This window comes from Emys orbicularis, chromosome 3 (assembly GCF_028017835.1).
Source record: "Emys orbicularis isolate rEmyOrb1 chromosome 3, rEmyOrb1.hap1, whole genome shotgun sequence".
In the NCBI taxonomy this organism is placed as follows: Eukaryota; Metazoa; Chordata; order Testudines; family Emydidae; genus Emys; species Emys orbicularis.
The window spans coordinates 171,395,764-171,412,131 of record NC_088685.1 but is presented as its reverse complement, the minus strand read 5'-3'; the positions used below and the strand labels follow the sequence as shown (position 1 = coordinate 171,412,131).

General features: G+C 45.6%; 1 protein-coding gene across 4 annotated transcripts; it reads left to right on the top strand.

Annotated features, from left to right (window-relative positions):
- Positions 1–52: 52 nt before the first annotated feature.
- Positions 53–12,995, top strand: LOC135875895 (putative deoxyribonuclease TATDN3). 4 transcript variants are annotated; one of them, XM_065400969.1, is made up of 10 exons: positions 53–139; positions 2,264–2,296; positions 4,894–4,967; positions 6,533–6,617; positions 7,274–7,336; positions 9,458–9,567; positions 9,967–10,022; positions 11,130–11,242; positions 12,307–12,381; positions 12,771–12,995. In XM_065400969.1, the coding sequence occupies exons 1-10, from the start codon at positions 80–82 to the stop codon at positions 12,912–12,914; spliced, it is 813 nt and encodes a 270-aa protein (XP_065257041.1). In that variant the 5' UTR covers positions 53–79; the 3' UTR covers positions 12,915–12,995. The 4 variants fall into 4 exon arrangements, with proteins under 4 accessions (XP_065257041.1, XP_065257040.1, XP_065257039.1 ...); XM_065400968.1 differs by having other exon boundaries at positions 12,304–12,381; XM_065400967.1 differs by having other exon boundaries at positions 12,301–12,381.
- The last annotated feature ends 3,373 nt before the right edge of the window (positions 12,996–16,368 follow it).

Sequence of the window (16,368 nt, the reverse complement as noted above, 5' to 3'; positions counted from 1 at the left end):
TTCGTGAACCGGCGTCTCAGGTCACCTGTCCGGGCGGAAACCGGGCACCACTCAGCCGTTCCGGCCTGGGGCGCTCGGGATGGGGGCCGTGGGGCCGGTGGATTGTCACTGCCACCTCGCGGCGCCGGACTTTGAGGGGGTGCGGTCCTTGCTCACCCCCGCCTCAGCGGGACCCTGCGCCTTGGTCACCCCCCTCCCCACTCCACCAGCCCCCCCCCGCCCCTAAGTCCCGCCTCTCCGTGCCCCACCGGCCCCTGCCCCTTGGTCACCCCCCCTCCCCACTCCACCAGCACCCCCCGCCCCTAAGTCCCGCCCCACCGGCCCCTGCCCCTTGATCACCCCCCTCCCCACTCCACCAGCACCCCCCGCCCCTAAGTCCCGCCTCTCCGTGCCCCACCGGCCCCTGCCCCTTGGTCACCCCCCTCCCCACTCCACCAGCACCCCCCGCCCCTAAGTCCCGCCCCACCGGCCCCTGCCCCTTGATCACCCCCCTCCCCACTCCACCAGCACCCCCCGCCCCTAAGTCCCGCCCCTCCGGCCCCTGCCCCTTGGTCACCCCCCTCCCCACTCCACCAGCACCCCCCGCCCCTAAGTCCCGCCTCTCCGTGCCCCACCGGCCCCTGCCCCTTGGTCACCCCCCTCCCCACTCCACCAGAACCCCCCGCCCCTAAGTCCCGCCCCACCGGCCCCTGCCCCTTGATCACCCCCCTCCCCACTCCACCAGCACCCCCCGCCCCTAAGTCCCGCCCCTCCGTGCCCCACCGGCCCCTGCCCCTTGGTCACCCCCCTCCCCACTCCACCAGCCCCCCCATCCCGCCCCTCCGTGCCCCACCGGCCCCTGCCCCTTGGTCACCCCCCTCCCCACTCCACCAGAACCCCCCGCCCCTAAGTCCCGCCCCTCCGGCCCCTGCCCCTTGGTCACCCCCCTCCCCACTCCACCAGCACCCCCCGCCCCTAAGTCCCGCCTCTCCGTGCCCCACCGGCCCCTGCCCCTTGGTCACCCCCCTCCCCACTCCACCAGAACCCCCCGCCCCTAAGTCCTGCCCCACCGGCCCCTGCCCCTTGATCACCCCCCTCCCCACTCCACCAGCACCCCCCGCCCCTAAGTCCCGCCTCTCCGTGCCCCACCGGCCCCTGCCCCTTGGTCACCCCCCTCCCCACTCCACCAGCCCCCCCATCCCGCCCCTCCGTGCCCCACCGGCCCCTGCCCCTTGGTCACCCCCCTCCCCACTCCACCAGAACCCCCCCGCCCCTAAGTCCTGCCCCTCCGTGCCCCATCGGACCCTGCCCCTTGGTCACTCACCTCCCCACTCCACCAGAACCCCCCCGCCCCTCTGTGCCCCACCGGCCCCTGCCCCTTGGTCACCCCCCTCCCCACTCCACCAGCACCCCCCCCGCCCCTCCCCTCCCCTCCGTGCCCCATCGGACCCTGCCCCTTGGTCATCCCACTCCACCAGCACCCCCCCGCCCCGTCCCTCCCCTCCATGCCCCACCGGACCCTGCGCCTTGGTCATCCCGCCCCTCCATGCCCCGTTGGGACCCTGCCCCTTGGTCATCCCCCTCCACCAGCACCCCCGTCCCGCCCCTCCGTGCCTCACCGGACCCTGCGTTTTGATCACCCCACTCCAACAGCACCCCCATCCCGCCCCTACGTCATCCCCTCCGTGCCCAAGCGGACCCTGCGCCTTGGTCACCCCCCTCCCCATTCCACCAGCACCCCCCCACCCCATCGGGACCCTCTCTCCGCCTCTTGGTCACCTTCCCTTCATGCCCTATTGGGTCCCTGCCCCATCATCCCCCCTGTCCTGCCCCTTGGTCACCCTCTGCCCCACCGGGACCCCCTTCTGTCCCTTGATCTCCCCTCCCCGCCCCATCAGGTTCTACCCCCCCCCGCCCCCCTATCTACACTCTAACCCTTGCTCCCCTCTCTTAACCCCCCCATCTGGATTTCACCCCCTCCTGCCCCTTGCTCACCCCTTCCACCTTGCTCCCCACCCCCAGTGCTTTACATCAGGGGCCCTTGCTTTGGGGTGTGAGGGGCTGCTCAGGGATTGCTGGGGCTGCTTTTCCCTCAAGTGGAAGGTTTGCATCTCACAGATGGGTGTTTTCCAGCCCTGTGGCATCACTCCGTGACTTTTCCACTGTAGCCCTTCAGCTCTTGCTCTATTTGCAGATCCCTTAAAAGAGTAGACACTTGTCAATTTAAAAGTCTTGTTCCCCTCTCTGATTCAGGTTTCCAATAAAACATTATAATCTCTTTCAGGATATTGAGGATGTATTGGAAGAAGCAAAGAAGGTGGGTAACTATACTGGCATTTTTCCATAGTTGTAAAGTGTTTGCTAATTACTAAACATGGGATTTGCTCCTGTCAACACTTACACACATGCTTAAGTTTAGGCATATGAGTGGCCTCATTGAGGTCAATGAGGCTACCCCCATTTCTAAAGTTATGCATGAGCTTGTGTTTGCCTTATACTGAAAAAAACTTCAATTCTGCTAACATTGCACATTTCCTGTTAGCTGGGCACAAAGTTTTATACTTTAAAATACAGGATTGCAACACAAAATGTAGTTAAATGTGGAATTTATACGACGCCTAATGAAGTCTGAATATTCAGCACTTTCAAACTCTATACAAACATGAAGTAATCTTCACAATAGGAGTCCATGTCAGAGCTGAGATTAGAATTTGGAAGATCTTGATTTACAGATCTGTGCTTACATCACAGCTCTCAAGTCATCTGTGACAGTGACTGTGTTTATTTCATCTGACAAGGACAAGCTAGACAACAGCCTGGCTTAGGGACTGTTAGGAATAAAGTAAAAGCCTCCCCTGGCTGTGCTTTGTCCAGAAACTTTAGTGACTTGGGGACTGATCCTGCAAACTGCTCTGCACAGCCAGGCCACTGTACCCCCATAGAGCCCCACTGACTTCTCTACCATTCTTTGTGGGCCAACTCATGCCTGAATGGAGCCCTGTAATTGCATGTCTTCACCTCAAGGTTTCCCTCTCATGCCTGGATACTCATACTGGGGTCTTCATCTCTAGCACCTCCTGGTGATCACTTCCTTGGCCCCACCAGGGCCTGTCTGGCTGGGTCCTCTCCAGATCACTGAAAAATTCATTCCCTTTTTGGGGTAACAAGAGGTCCAACTAAGTCCAAATAAATATTTTCACTAATAATACTTTGCACCTCTTAGGCTACACTGAAGTTCTCTGCCTTTTTGCCCCTATTCCTGGGCCCTACAGAGTTTCTCCTATGATACATCTCCTCAGCAGGCTTCCACCACTGCCTTGCCTTGTTAGATACTCTGGCAGCACCAGCACATCTCAGGAATCTCCCTGCTTTTTACAGGCCCTATCCAAGGGCCTCTGGTCACCCCCACAGGAGCCTGACCTACTTCCCGTAGATCTTTTCCAGCTTGACTTCCCCAGAAAGGAAACCCCTCTTCCTCCTCGCCAGACTGAGTTCCCAGATCTAAGTAGTCCTCTCTCTGATTCCCCTCCTTCCTTGCAGCTCGGGTTAGTCATAATTAAGTCTCCATCACAGTCATCTTGAGGATAGTTGTTTGGTTAGAGGCAAGGCTGAGCCCAGCTTGCCTTAAAGGACCACCCAGTTTGTACCCAGCCCCAGTGAAGTTAACCAACTCTGGGCAAATGCAGTGGTTTCTCCATGTGGAGCAGCTTGCAGGATCAAGGTCTAGTCTTTTGCAGACAAAGTAGTTGGGGTTATATTTTGAGAAAGACAAATCTGGTTGAATACATAATATTTTTCTGAAGCCATAAATTTGTATGTAGCATATGGTTCTTAAAGGAACTATTTATGGTTAAGATGCTTTTGCTACCGTTGTATGGACAGGAAAATCAGCTGTCATTTCTGTTTCTTCATGGATCCTATGGAAAAATCCTTATTAGGAGGGCAGGGTTTCTAATTCACCTATTTTTTCTTATTTCATTGTCTTACTTATTAGTTAAAATTGAGTGTGTTTCATTTAATAATGGGGTTTTCTAATATAATTAATATAAATGTTGGTACAGATTGCTTTAGTGCTAGTGTAGTAAACTGAAATCCTTTATCACAGAAGAGTTACGGTAGGAGCAGCAACCGTGCAAACTTCCCTGTAGTATGATGCTGGCATTTCTCATCCTGACTTTGGAGCTGCCAATTCTAGGAGCAATAGGGTACTTCAGTTTCTATGGCTATTCAGTCCTTGGTGCTGAGATTGCCACAAGGCTGTAAATAAGTAATAAATGTGTTGGTTTACTTGTCCATTTGGCTATTACCTAGACCACAATGAAAGCCATCAGATAGAACAAACTTTCACTTACTGCTGATCTAGCTCTTATTGACATTAACTGAAGTCTTTTCATCGACTTTACGGGCATGATTTTGCTTCCATCTAGTTGTATTTGAGACAGTGGTCTAGAGTTGAAATGTTCCATAGCCCATTACCAAAACCCGGAGATGTCATGTCCCCCCGTTTAACCTACATTAGATATGCCAAAAAGCACAGGGCTCATTGATTGGTTTTGGACTCTTAAATACCTAACCTACCCTATCCTTTAAAAATGCCCTGTTGTCTTAAAAAAAATTCTGAATTCATGGACATTTTTGAAAACTATTCTGATTATTTTTTTCAGTACTTGTACCAGTAGGTGGCACAGGGCTGGTTGCTAGGAACACATGGAATTTAAACCTTCTCTCCCAAATCCCACCCCAGCACTAGGCTTTCCAGAGAAGTGTTCATTATACATGAAATATCCCCACCTAATTTTTATCAATTAAATGCAGACTATGAGAGAGCTTGGAAGTTCTGTCAAGCTAGGAAGTTAATCTAGGATTTCCATTTGTTCCTCTGTGCTACAGCAATTTTATTTCCTGTTGCTTCAGGCTAAAGTTTTGGCCCTTGTGGCAGTTGCTGAACACTCAGGAGAATTTGAAAAAATTATCCAGCTTTCGGAAAGGTATTGTTTATTCCAACGACTTTGTCTTCTTTGCATGTGCTTAAAACAATAATTATTTTTAAATGACTGCAGAGCAGTTTGATAAGGTTGGTGCCATGGGATTCAAAACATCAAGGAAAGCATGTTCTATGGAAAAGGAGAAAAAGAAAACACAGGTTGCGACTGTACATGGGCAGTACCAAAAGGACAGAGCAGGGTTAATGGCTATTCATGGGATTTAGCAAGGCCTTACTTAGACTGTAAATTCCTTGGGGCGGGTACTGTCTACTGGTTCTGTGTTTGAACTGTGCCTAGCACAATGGGGTCGTGGTCTGTGACTGGAGGTCCTAGGTGCTACTGCAATACAAATAAATAATAATAATTAATAAATGAGACCTTGGTGAATCAATAATAATAATTTTTCACTTTTCCAGTGCCTTTCATCCAAAAATTCCTAAGGGTTTTGCAAATATGAATTAAGGTTCATAACCCTCTTGTTAGAGAGCTAGGATATGCAACTTTACAGACAGATACATTGAGGAACAGAGAAGTTAAGTGAGTAGCCCAAGGTACATGGTGAGTCAGGGCAGAATGGGAATAGAATCTAGAAATCCTGACTCCTGTCTTCTGAATTAACCATTAGCCACACTGCCTCTCAGAGTCAATAGTATTGTACTAAGCATTTTTTCTATTTGACTCTTCTGTGCATAATCAAATGTAGGGTGTTTGAGTAGGGAGCTCTCTGCAATATCTAAAATCTTTCTGAGCTCTTTCCTGTTTGCAGGTATTAGAGTTGTGACAAAAACCAAAAAACTCAAGCACAAAAAGGCATCTTAAGCTGGAATCCTGCTGGCATTTATTAGGTTTGCTTTTAGGTGTCTTTATTTTGTATTATCTTGTTTATTTGGATTTCTGCATGCATAAAAAGTGCATCTCCAAAAACTTGTCACAAGATGAAACTTGTAATTGAAAGGTAGCAGTATTTTTATGAGAGAATAATATGCTTTTCACTTCTGTAGTTCCTTTTAACTGAGGATCTCAAAGTTCTTTATAAACTTTAATTAAACTTCACAACACCCTTGTGAAGGAGGTATTTTCCCACATTTTACAGAGGGAGGGAAATTGGCACACAGAGATGTTGAGGCTAAAATTTTCAGAGAGACTACTGATTTCAGTTGCTTCAATTTCTTCGTATCCAACACTCATGGTCTGATTTTCAGAGGTGCTCAACACCCACATTTATGTAAATTGTGAGTCATCAACAGCTTAGAAAATCAGGCACTACATGTGTCAAGTTGGACATCCAAAAATCAGAGGACTTTTGAAAGCCTGGCTGTAACTTGCTCAGTGTCAGAGAGCAAGTCCAGTCAGAGGCAAGAATAGAACCCAGGTACTCTGGCTTTCATTCTCTGGCACTAGGCATAAGATGTGCTACTGCTCAAGTGGATTGCTGGTTATTGGGATGACAAGGAATGTACTGTAGCCTTAATTGATTAGTTAATACTTTTTTCTCTAGTTCTTTACAATAGTCATGATGTAGCATGCTTTGTGATGTTTCCCATTGTTAATGTATTTCTCATTTCTAGGTACCCAGGGTTTGTCTTGCCATGTCTGGGAGTTCATCCAGTTCAAGGTATTCCCCCAGAGGAACAATGCAGTGTTACTTTAAAGGTATAAATAAACTCTTAATTGCCACATGTTCAGATTGGGCCAAGCAGCAGGCATTCAGAATTAACTCATTTGACATTTAAAATAAATCCAACCTATACTGTACATGTTGCCATAATACAGAAAACACTGTGGATCAAATCCTGAGGTCCTTACTCATCTTAGATTCTGTTAATACTCAAGCAAAATGCTACTGAAGTAATTTGGCTCTCTATTTTACAGAGGGCTACAGTGGAGCGGATGATCTGCTTACAATCAACATAATGAACATGCACATTTAGCTGTCCCTCCACTTCCATGGGGAGTGGAAGACTAAAGAGAGATGTATACATCTGTGTCCATGCCCTGACCATATTTGGTGACTGTTTGCACTCAGACTAACAGCTGGCATGTACAGGATTTTAATAGATCTTGTCTTGAAGAGGTAATTACATGTTCCACTCATCTAAAAAATAAACTTTAAGGCAGAATGGCCTTGCAGGATCTTTAAACCTGACAGACTGTCCTCCTTTCCTCCCAACCTACTGTAGGAGCACGTTTCAAGGTACACGGATGACAGATTAAGTGGTTCTGTATCACAGTGGAACTGAATTCATCCTGCTCTTGCTTTGCAAGGATAGAGGGTTGTTTCTTTAATTTCTTTTTTTTTCTTCTCGCAGGACCTAGATGCTGCATTGCCACTTATAGAACTCTATAAAGATAGATTGTTGGCAGTCGGAGAGGTAAGTAGAAGTTCTGTGTTTTGTTTAAATCCTCTTTTTTTTTTTTGCCAGCATAGGTCCTCTGAGTTACAAGCACTTAGCACATGATCAGCTCTGTATAAACAAAAAGTAATACTAATAATCTGAGCAGCTGGAGAACCTGACCTGTCATTCCAGCACTGAAAATATTTTCCTTCATATACTTCCCTGATGCATCTCCCCAGTCGTCTCCCTCCCCCTCTTCCCCCCAGCTGCTACTTACTTTGCAATGCTAATTTTTCATCTGAACGAGAATTTTTTTTGTCTACCTCTGAATCTGCTATTAATGCCCTTCAAATAAATAAATTGGCAACAGGAATGACCATTCACACAGCAGTAAGGGAATAGCCTGAAAAAAATAGAAGAAAAATACAGTAATAGCATTTTTTATCTTCCTTCTCCCCTGCCCCCAATCTTTCCAGTTTCCCCACTTTTTCTCTCAAGTTTTTTCAATTGTACTTTTCATTTTTAGAGTTTCCTGACCCATCCTACTCCTTGCAGCTGCTCTTTCCTGCTAAGAATAACACAATATTTTGATTTCAACCCAATGGGAAAGTGCCAATGGAACTTGACAGTACAGGTTGAATGAAAAGGAGGAGGTTTTAAAAGCTGTTAGCTACTTTTTATTTTATATTTAGTTAATAGCGTGGACTCGGTATGAAGTATCTTAAATATACATACTATCTTTCACCTGCAGCCATGCCAACTTGTGCGGTGATCTTGAGAGCAAAGTGTGGTCAAGCTGGGTCAGTACTTGGATGGGAGATCTCCACTGACCATTTAGGGGCTGTGGAAAGCAGTGTCCGTGATTCAGTTGCTGATCTCTTATCTTTGACTCAGTACTGAACTGAGGTATGGTGCAGGGACACTACTGCTGAAGGTGCTGTTTTTAGGATGAGATATAAAACCAAGTCCTGACGACTTTGGTTCATTAAAGATCCCATTGCACTTTTCATAAGATTACAGGTGTTCACCTCAGTGTCCTGGCCAAATTCCCATTGAGGTACTTGCATTCTGCTTTCCTAATTTGCCTCAGCGGTTTTGTTTGGCTGGGATTCTCCTTTACTTCCTGTCCTAAACTGTGGTGTGGTTTTATATGCTGTTGTGGTTTGAGGCTTGCTTAATTAATGTTGGTAAAGCTGTTATTACTTCCTCTCAGTGAATTCCACAGTGCTTCAGAAATCATGTATGTATGAATGTATTGACATAAAACTAAAATGTCAATTTATTGACCCTCAAAACACAGTGTAATAGGTAGGGAATTCATAGTGTTCACTCGAATCGCCACTGAAATTCAGGGTGGAATGCAGCAGAGCAATATTAGAGCACAGGTAATGCTACATGACAGTTTATTACAGGACATGAAGGAGAATAGCTGTACAGTGGCTTGTATGACTGGTGATTGGTGTCTGAGCCCACTTCCTGCAGGACACATGGTCATATCTCAAAACCACCACAACAAATGACAATCTTGCCTGCAGTCTTAGCAGAGAGAATTAAATAAATATGAAGTATCCTCTTACACCTGGATGCCCTTTGGTTTACCCTCTGACACCGTGCAGGGTTGAGTCACACTGACATGTCAGTATAGGTAAATTTGCTATGCTGCACCTGTTCTGTAGATAAGGCAAGGACTTTGGTTGGTACAGCTATGAACCTTTCACAAACTTAAAAATCAACTGAAAATATTTAATTCCAATACTATACAGCTGGCTGACTTCATTAGAAATGGGCTTGAGCTACAGATTCAGATCTGAATCCGAACTTCCCTTGGAATTCAGAGGATTCTGGATATGGGGTTTTAGTTTGGAAATCATTGTTAAACAACGGTTATAGCTGCACAAAAGTCATCTATTGGTTAAAATGTTGAATAAAGTTCTTGGGTCTCTCAATTTATTTTCAACTCCTAAAGTGTTTGAATGTTGAATCGAAGCTGATAACAGACCATTTCCTATAGAGCTCATTTTAATGGCAATCCTTCCCAAATGTATACATTTAAAATTGACTGGCAGGATTGAAAAACTATTTCTTTACTGAACTGCAGACTAGTACGTAAAGGAATCAGGTTGGTGAAACTTTCTTATGTCTCTTCTTGTGCTGTAGGTTGGACTAGATTTCACTCCCAGATTTGCCAGCACTGATGAACAGAAGCAAGAACAAAGACAAGTCTTGATCAAACAGATTCAGTTAGCGAAAAGACTGGATTTGCCTTTGTAGGTCTTGTTTATACTGACAGGTTATTGTGTTTCAGAAGAGATCTAAAATCAAATTCCTTCATATCTGTAGTTATTAAAGAGCCCAGAGCACTTAGAAAAGTAAGGATATTGCCTTCATTGTCTTGGCCAAATTATAACATGGTAGTTACATTGTGCCTACTTGGGTTAACCCCTGTAGTTTCAATTGCATACTGTAGTCTTCTTCTCTTCTTGTCCTAGACTGTTGCTACTGTATTTTCATGATGGCTGAAGTGATTTCTTTATACATGTTTGTAAAGTTCTTAGGGAATCTTTCTTGGTGAATGGTGCTATAAAAATTGCTGTTAAATCAGTTAATCTTATTTAAAAAAATACTCTGCTTAATTTCCTAATACTAGTTTTTCTTTTCTTCATTAGAAACGTCCATTCTCGTTCAGCTGGAAGACCAACCATTAACCTCCTAAAAGAACAAGGTACTTTTTTGGGTCACTTCATGCTATTAAAAATTCATATTTTTTTTTCAGCAGCCTTTCTTTGGTTTTACCATATCTCCTTATCATGCATGTCAGTTTGCTTACACAAAGCCGGATGGGCACAGTTATGGAGGTCCTTCTCAAAGTACTGTAATTTTGATTTATGGGATTTACTGTTTGTTTGAGGAACTGTTCAGACTGCCTTAGCCACTAGCAGTTTGTCAGTTCAAATACACCTTCTGACAGACCCATATCCATGCTCAGCGTCTGTTCAGAATATCACACTCTCCAGGTTGGCATTTGAAATTCTATTTTTTTTTATTTTTAAAAGGTGGACATTTTAAATACATTTCAAAGAGTGTTACAGGCAATTAACTGATATGATACTTTTATAGCTTAAGTCTTGGAGCTCATGAAGTGGAATCATGGCGTTATTAAAATAGATAAACAAATTAAGGCTCTGGTATCTCTTATGTTTTGAACTAAGATCAAGTGTTGTATCAATTTAATATCAAATACTCACACTCCTGGGGGATGGGGTATCCTGCACTGGTAGGGGAATGGACTCGGTGATTTAATAGGTCGTCTTTTTCATCTCTTCATTATTGCCCAATTTGCCTTACTTAATGGGGGGAAACCTGTAAAAAGAAGAAAGGAAGGAAAGTGAATATAATTTCTGTCTGTCTCTATTATGTTAGAATGATGATGTCAGCTCCTGACAGAAACTCCTTGGTCCGACTGTACTTTCCTCAGACGGTAATGCTTTCAAGAGAAGGAGATTAGAATTGTTCCCATGGTGCTATCTACCTCCTTCCCTCCCCAGACTGTCTCTGCTTGCAATCCCAATCATATCTCCCAACATGGCTCCTCTCGTAACAGGTTCTTCTTCTCCACATCCCGCCCCGCCACCTGATCTGTTCTATAAGCTATCTGTCTGACACCGTAAGCACCAACTGTGCTGGCATCACAGGAGCAGTTCTGACTCTGCTCCTCTCCAGAGCACTGTAATCCTAGAGTACAGCGAGACCAAGGGTTCTAGTACTAGGAGGTGACATCATAGTCCTACCACGAATATAGTTACTTCCTAATTGGTTTGGCTCTCTGTAGGTGCTGAAAGGGTATTGCTTCATGCATTTGATGGGAGGCCATCTGTGGCGATGGAAGGAGTGAAGGCTGGATATTTCTTCTCCATTCCTCCTTCCATTATAAGAAGTGAACAGGTAAAGTTCGAAGGGACTAGTCCTATCTCAGTATTTGGGGATTGCAGCCTGTAACCCTCAGTTTATCACAAAGAAAATATTACTTTCTGTTAGGCTGATTTTTTTTTTTTAAACCCTATAATATGTAAACTTCTGGTGACCTTTTCTTTGGAAAGCTCTAGTGCTCCCTTGCTTTGGAGTAGGGACTCAGAATTTGGCAGGGGGAGACGTGTGTGTCAGGAATGAGCCTTATGCTGTTCCTGTGAAAATCCACTCTAATTTGGCCAAGTTATATGTCCACGAAAAACTGCAGTTTGCACATGCTCAGCAGAGACTTTAAATTTTAGCAGCTATATTCTTCAAAGATCCCATCCACACTGGGCACACTACAGCCACAGGCCAAGCAGGACTTTCCCTGCATTGCTGCAGGCTGTGCTGGGTTTAGGCACCTGAAATGAGAGCAGGGAGCTTGCCCTGTGCTCTAGTAACTCCCTGCTGGGCCCAGGCAGTTGGAGGAGGAAGCAGCTGCCTGATTTGAATGCAGAAGGGACAAGAGCCAGACTACGATGATGGAATAGATTGGGACAAGAACCCTGGGGATGGGAGGTGGGACAAGATTGGAGGAGAAAAAATAGTATGCATGTAATTAAATATTGTATCATAAGACATATGCACAAAGAGGATGAATTAGGGTTGCACAGGCAACTTTGATTCTGGTATATCTGAGCTTTTGAGTGCTTTACTTTGCAACCCTAATGTAGTTTTTTTTTTTTTTTTTTTTTAATGTGCAATAATATTACTTGATTTAATAGATAATAATGGGCTGAGTGCTTCACTAGGGGTGGCATTGTGTATATTATGGAGACTTTATTAAAAAGTAGTTCATGTATTCTTGACCATTTTTTACTACTTCCTAATTGTGCAATTAGCAAAAATATATTTACAAGATCCCCACGTGTATTACTGCCATGCCTTTAACATGAAACATACCTCTCTCTCTCTCTCTCTCTCTCTCTCTCTGATTTTTTTCCCTAGTTTGAGTGAATGAGCCATTTAACAGCTTTCTTGTTTCCTTTAAGAAGCAGAAGCTTGTGAAACAGTTGCCCTTAGAATGTATGTGCTTAGAAACCGACTCTCCTGCACTAGGTCCTGAAAAACAGGTAAATTGTTGGTTTCTCCACTTCTGCATTTCTAAAAATGTAGCTTACTGAGGACAGTAACAGAGGGCAAAAATTGAATAGGCAGAGACAAGGAAGGAAAGACATTGTCAGATGAAATTGGAAAAGAGATAGCAGGTTGATAAGGCAGAGTGATACAAGGAGCCAGTTCCCAAAGGCAGGGACTACACAGGAGAAGACTCTTGCCAATTGCAGGAATAGATTGAGAGGAGACTGGTGGAGGATGAGCAAATATAACAGAAATTACATTTAAGGCCCTATCAGTGGTATATTTGAAACCATTTGCAACAACTGGTTCTGAAGATAAATTGAATCTGACACTAATGTAATTTCAGATTCTTTAATTTATTCTCTGTTTTTGTACATTGCAGGTGAGAAATGAACCAAAGAATATTTTCATTGCTGCAGAGTATATTGCCAAAATGAAAGGAATCCCAGTGGAAGAAGTTATAGAAGTGACGACGCAGAATGCACTGAAACTGTTTCCCAAACTTCAGAAATTTCTCTGGAAATAGACCCAGACATGTTTAAAATTTGCAATTACATTCTGTCCCAACAGCTAACATGTGCAATAAAAAAAATCCGTCTCGTCCTAACTGCAGGATTTTACTATCAAATAATTCAGCAAATATACATCCTTCCGGTATCTGGTCCAGATATAGATTCATATTAGTTGCCTAAATAAATATGGAAGAAGGGTCTCTCTCATATTGGTGAATTAATATTATAGCTGCCTGACTTAACTAAACACTATGTAAAATCATGGCCCTATTGAAGTCAAGGGCCAAACTCCCATAAACTTCAACAGGCCCAGGATGTTGTCCCAATAGTCAGAGAAATTATCTTCATAGTACCCTAATCGTTACTCCGAAGGCCCAGCCGAGTAAGGGGGCAGAATGTGGGGTCTCTGTGGAGTTACTGTGTTAAAACAGGACAGCGAGGGAGAATCTGTTCTCCTATCCCAGTCTATGGTCACTATAAACTTCTACACCAGAGCTGGACCTGACCTGAACCAAAACCCTGTATCCGAATGCTCCAAACTCTGGCAAGTTCAAATCTGCATCCCAGTGTTATGGTCTGGGCCCATGTCTTCCATGTATCAAATGTTTGTACTGTTTTAAAACCTAAGACTTGTCTACAGGGTGTGTCCGTTTGAAATGGACATTAACACACAGTAGGGGACTTTTTTAGCATATGCCAGGAGGGTCCACATGGGCCAGTTAATGTGTGACATACTCGCATGTGCATTAGAATTTACACCCCTCTAATGTGGACTAATGCACCCTGTAGACAAGTCAAATCTTCTCTCCCTTAATATATACAGTTTTTTTAACTGCCTTGTTTTTATTATTCTGGAAGATCTCTTACAAAACACGGTTCTGAACTCCTGTTTGACATCCTTGGCTTTTTGTGAACCACCGATGGATGTCAGATTGACAAATTGTAGTCATGGTGCCAACGGAGTAGAGACAGCCTGTTGCCTTTGAAGTCTGTAGGAGTTTTGCTGTTTGTTGTTCAGTGAGAGAAGGATTGAGCCCTAAGTAAGATAAAATGTAAGCAGCCTATTTCCAGGTCATGTGGAAGGTAACTGCTGTCCACCTTAAGTGCTTGTTTTCCCTCACATTTTCATCCCTATGATTACTGCATCACCATTGGGGGAGGTTAGCTTTACTTGTTCCTCAGATAGTGGCAGTGTTAAGGTAAGTTGCACCTAATTAGCTTATCAAGTTAAGAAAATGTCTGTCTTTTCTGTCTTCAGAAAACACCTGAATTTGAATCATTCCTCATATATATATTGCAATGTGTATTGTGGTTTTAAAAGACAGGAAATAGAAGGAAGAACTGCAAATAGGTAAACATTTGGGTCTAAGTGGGAACCCTGATTAAGGATAATTAATGACATAGAGCCACCTGCATGCACAGCTTCCACTGTATCATTATCAGGATTTTCTGGGCATGGATCAAGGGCAGTGTATAGCTCAAGATACATCTAGGGAACTTTGAAATGGATGCACGCTACCCGTTGCTGATCAGTCAGATTCGTTACACTTACAATGACGGGCAATATAGAAGAACTGGGAATGGGACATTGACAATAAACTAAAAATACACCGACAAGTCTTATCAGTGTCTAAGCAGAGAGCAACACAGAAAAACATCTTCGTTAAGGAATGGCAAATTACATTTTAAAATTCATCCAGGGTTGATTAGCTCGTGTTATTTTTAGTCATATAAAAAGTATTTTTAAAATGTTTTTATAACACTTTGAAGTAATTGCAGACTATACCTGGTAGGCTATGTCTACACACACACGTTGTAACGATACAGTATAATTAAAGTGATATAACTCCCCCTCAGTGTGCATGCAGCTATACCAGTACAAAAGTGCCTAATGTGTGTGGAAAGGGGAATAAGCCATACCGGTAAAATGCACCTTGTATAACTGCAGTCACAATAAGGATTGCACCAATTAAACTATTCTAGTTAAAAAGAAAATTTACTCCAAGGGCCTTGGTATAAAAACTGTGTACAGCAGGCCTTATTCTAACAAAAAAGATTTTATTAAAAAAAAACAAGAAAAAAGGTAAAGTTAAATATAAACAAAGAATAAAACACTCAACACAATTAATGCTGTCTCTTTAGACCGGGGTAGGCAACCTATGGCACGCGTGCCGAAGGCGGCACGTGAGCTGATTTTCAGTGGCACTCACACTGCCCGGGTCCTGGCCACCGGTCCGGGGGGCTCTGCATTTTAATTTAATTTTAAATGAAGCTTCTTAAACATTTTTAAAACCTTATTTACTTTACATACAACAATAGTTATATATTATAGACTTAGAGAAAGAGACCTTCTAAAAACGATAAAGTGTATTACGGCACGCGAAACCTTAAATTAGAGTGAATAAATGAAGACTCGGCACATCACTTCTGAAAGGTTGCTGACCCCTGCTGTAGACAATACTGAAAACATAGCATGACATCAAATTACACAAGCTGCAGAGTTCTATTGGCCCGTGTTGCCTGGGCACCAGGAACGTTCCTGGCCCGGGGCAGGCTCCAGCACTGTTTGAGGCCAGGTCTCTCCCTCGGCCCCTCCTTCTGCCCCCAGGCACTCCCTCCTGTGCGTCCCCCCAGGCGATTTAAAACAGCCCCGGGGCCCCCACCCACCACTAGCAGTGCAGCGGAGCTGAGCAGTTTCTGCCTGCTCGTTCCACGTGGCTGCCGGCCCCTCTCTGTAGCCCCTGGGTTGGGTGGGTCTGTGTCTACGCACGCTGCTCCTGCCCCAAGTGCTCCTGCGGCCAGTAGGAAGCTGCGGGGGCAGTGCCTGGGGGTAGCAGCACGCGGAGGCCCCCCGGCCCGCCTTGCTTAGGAGCCCCAGGTAAGTGACACACTCTTCCACCCCCTCCCAGAGCCTACACCCCCCACCCTTTTCCCACACACCTCCTCCCACCCCCAACTCCCTCCCAGAGTCTGCACCCAAACTCCATCCCAGAGCCTGCATCCTTCAACCCTTCCTCCTGTACATGCACCCCCAGCCCAGAGCCTGCACCCCTCATCCCCTCCTGCACCCCCACCTCCTGCCCGAGCTCGGAGCCTGCACCCAGCACCCAACCTCCCTCCCAGAGCCTGCACCCCCTCCCTCCACACCTCCTCCCATCTCCAAACTCCCTCCTCCTGCACCCCCACCTCCTGCCCGAGCTCGGAGCCTGCACCCAGCACCCAACCTCCCTCCCAGAGCCTGCACCCCCTCCCTCCACACCTCCTCCCATCTCCAAACTCCCTCCTCCTGCACTCCCACCCTCTGCCCCAGCCCAGAGCCTGCACCCAGCACCCAACCTCCCTCCCAGAGCCTGCACCCCCTCCCTCCACACCTCCTCCCATCTCCAAACTCCCTCCTCCTGCACTCCCACCCTCTGCCCCAGCCCAGAGCCTGCACCCAGCACCCAAACTCCCTCCCAGAACCTGCAC

Coding starts and splice junctions, on each gene's coding strand:
- LOC135875895 (XM_065400967.1), top strand. CDS start 80: ATGGGGGCCGTGGGGCCGGTGGATTGTCACTGCCACCTCGCGGCGCCG. Junction 4,968..6,532: donor ATTATCCAGCTTTCGGAAAG/GTATTGTTTATT, acceptor TCTCATTTCTAG/GTACCCAGGGTTTGTCTTGC. Junction 7,337..9,457: donor GATTGTTGGCAGTCGGAGAG/GTAAGTAGAAGT, acceptor CTTGTGCTGTAG/GTTGGACTAGATTTCACTCC.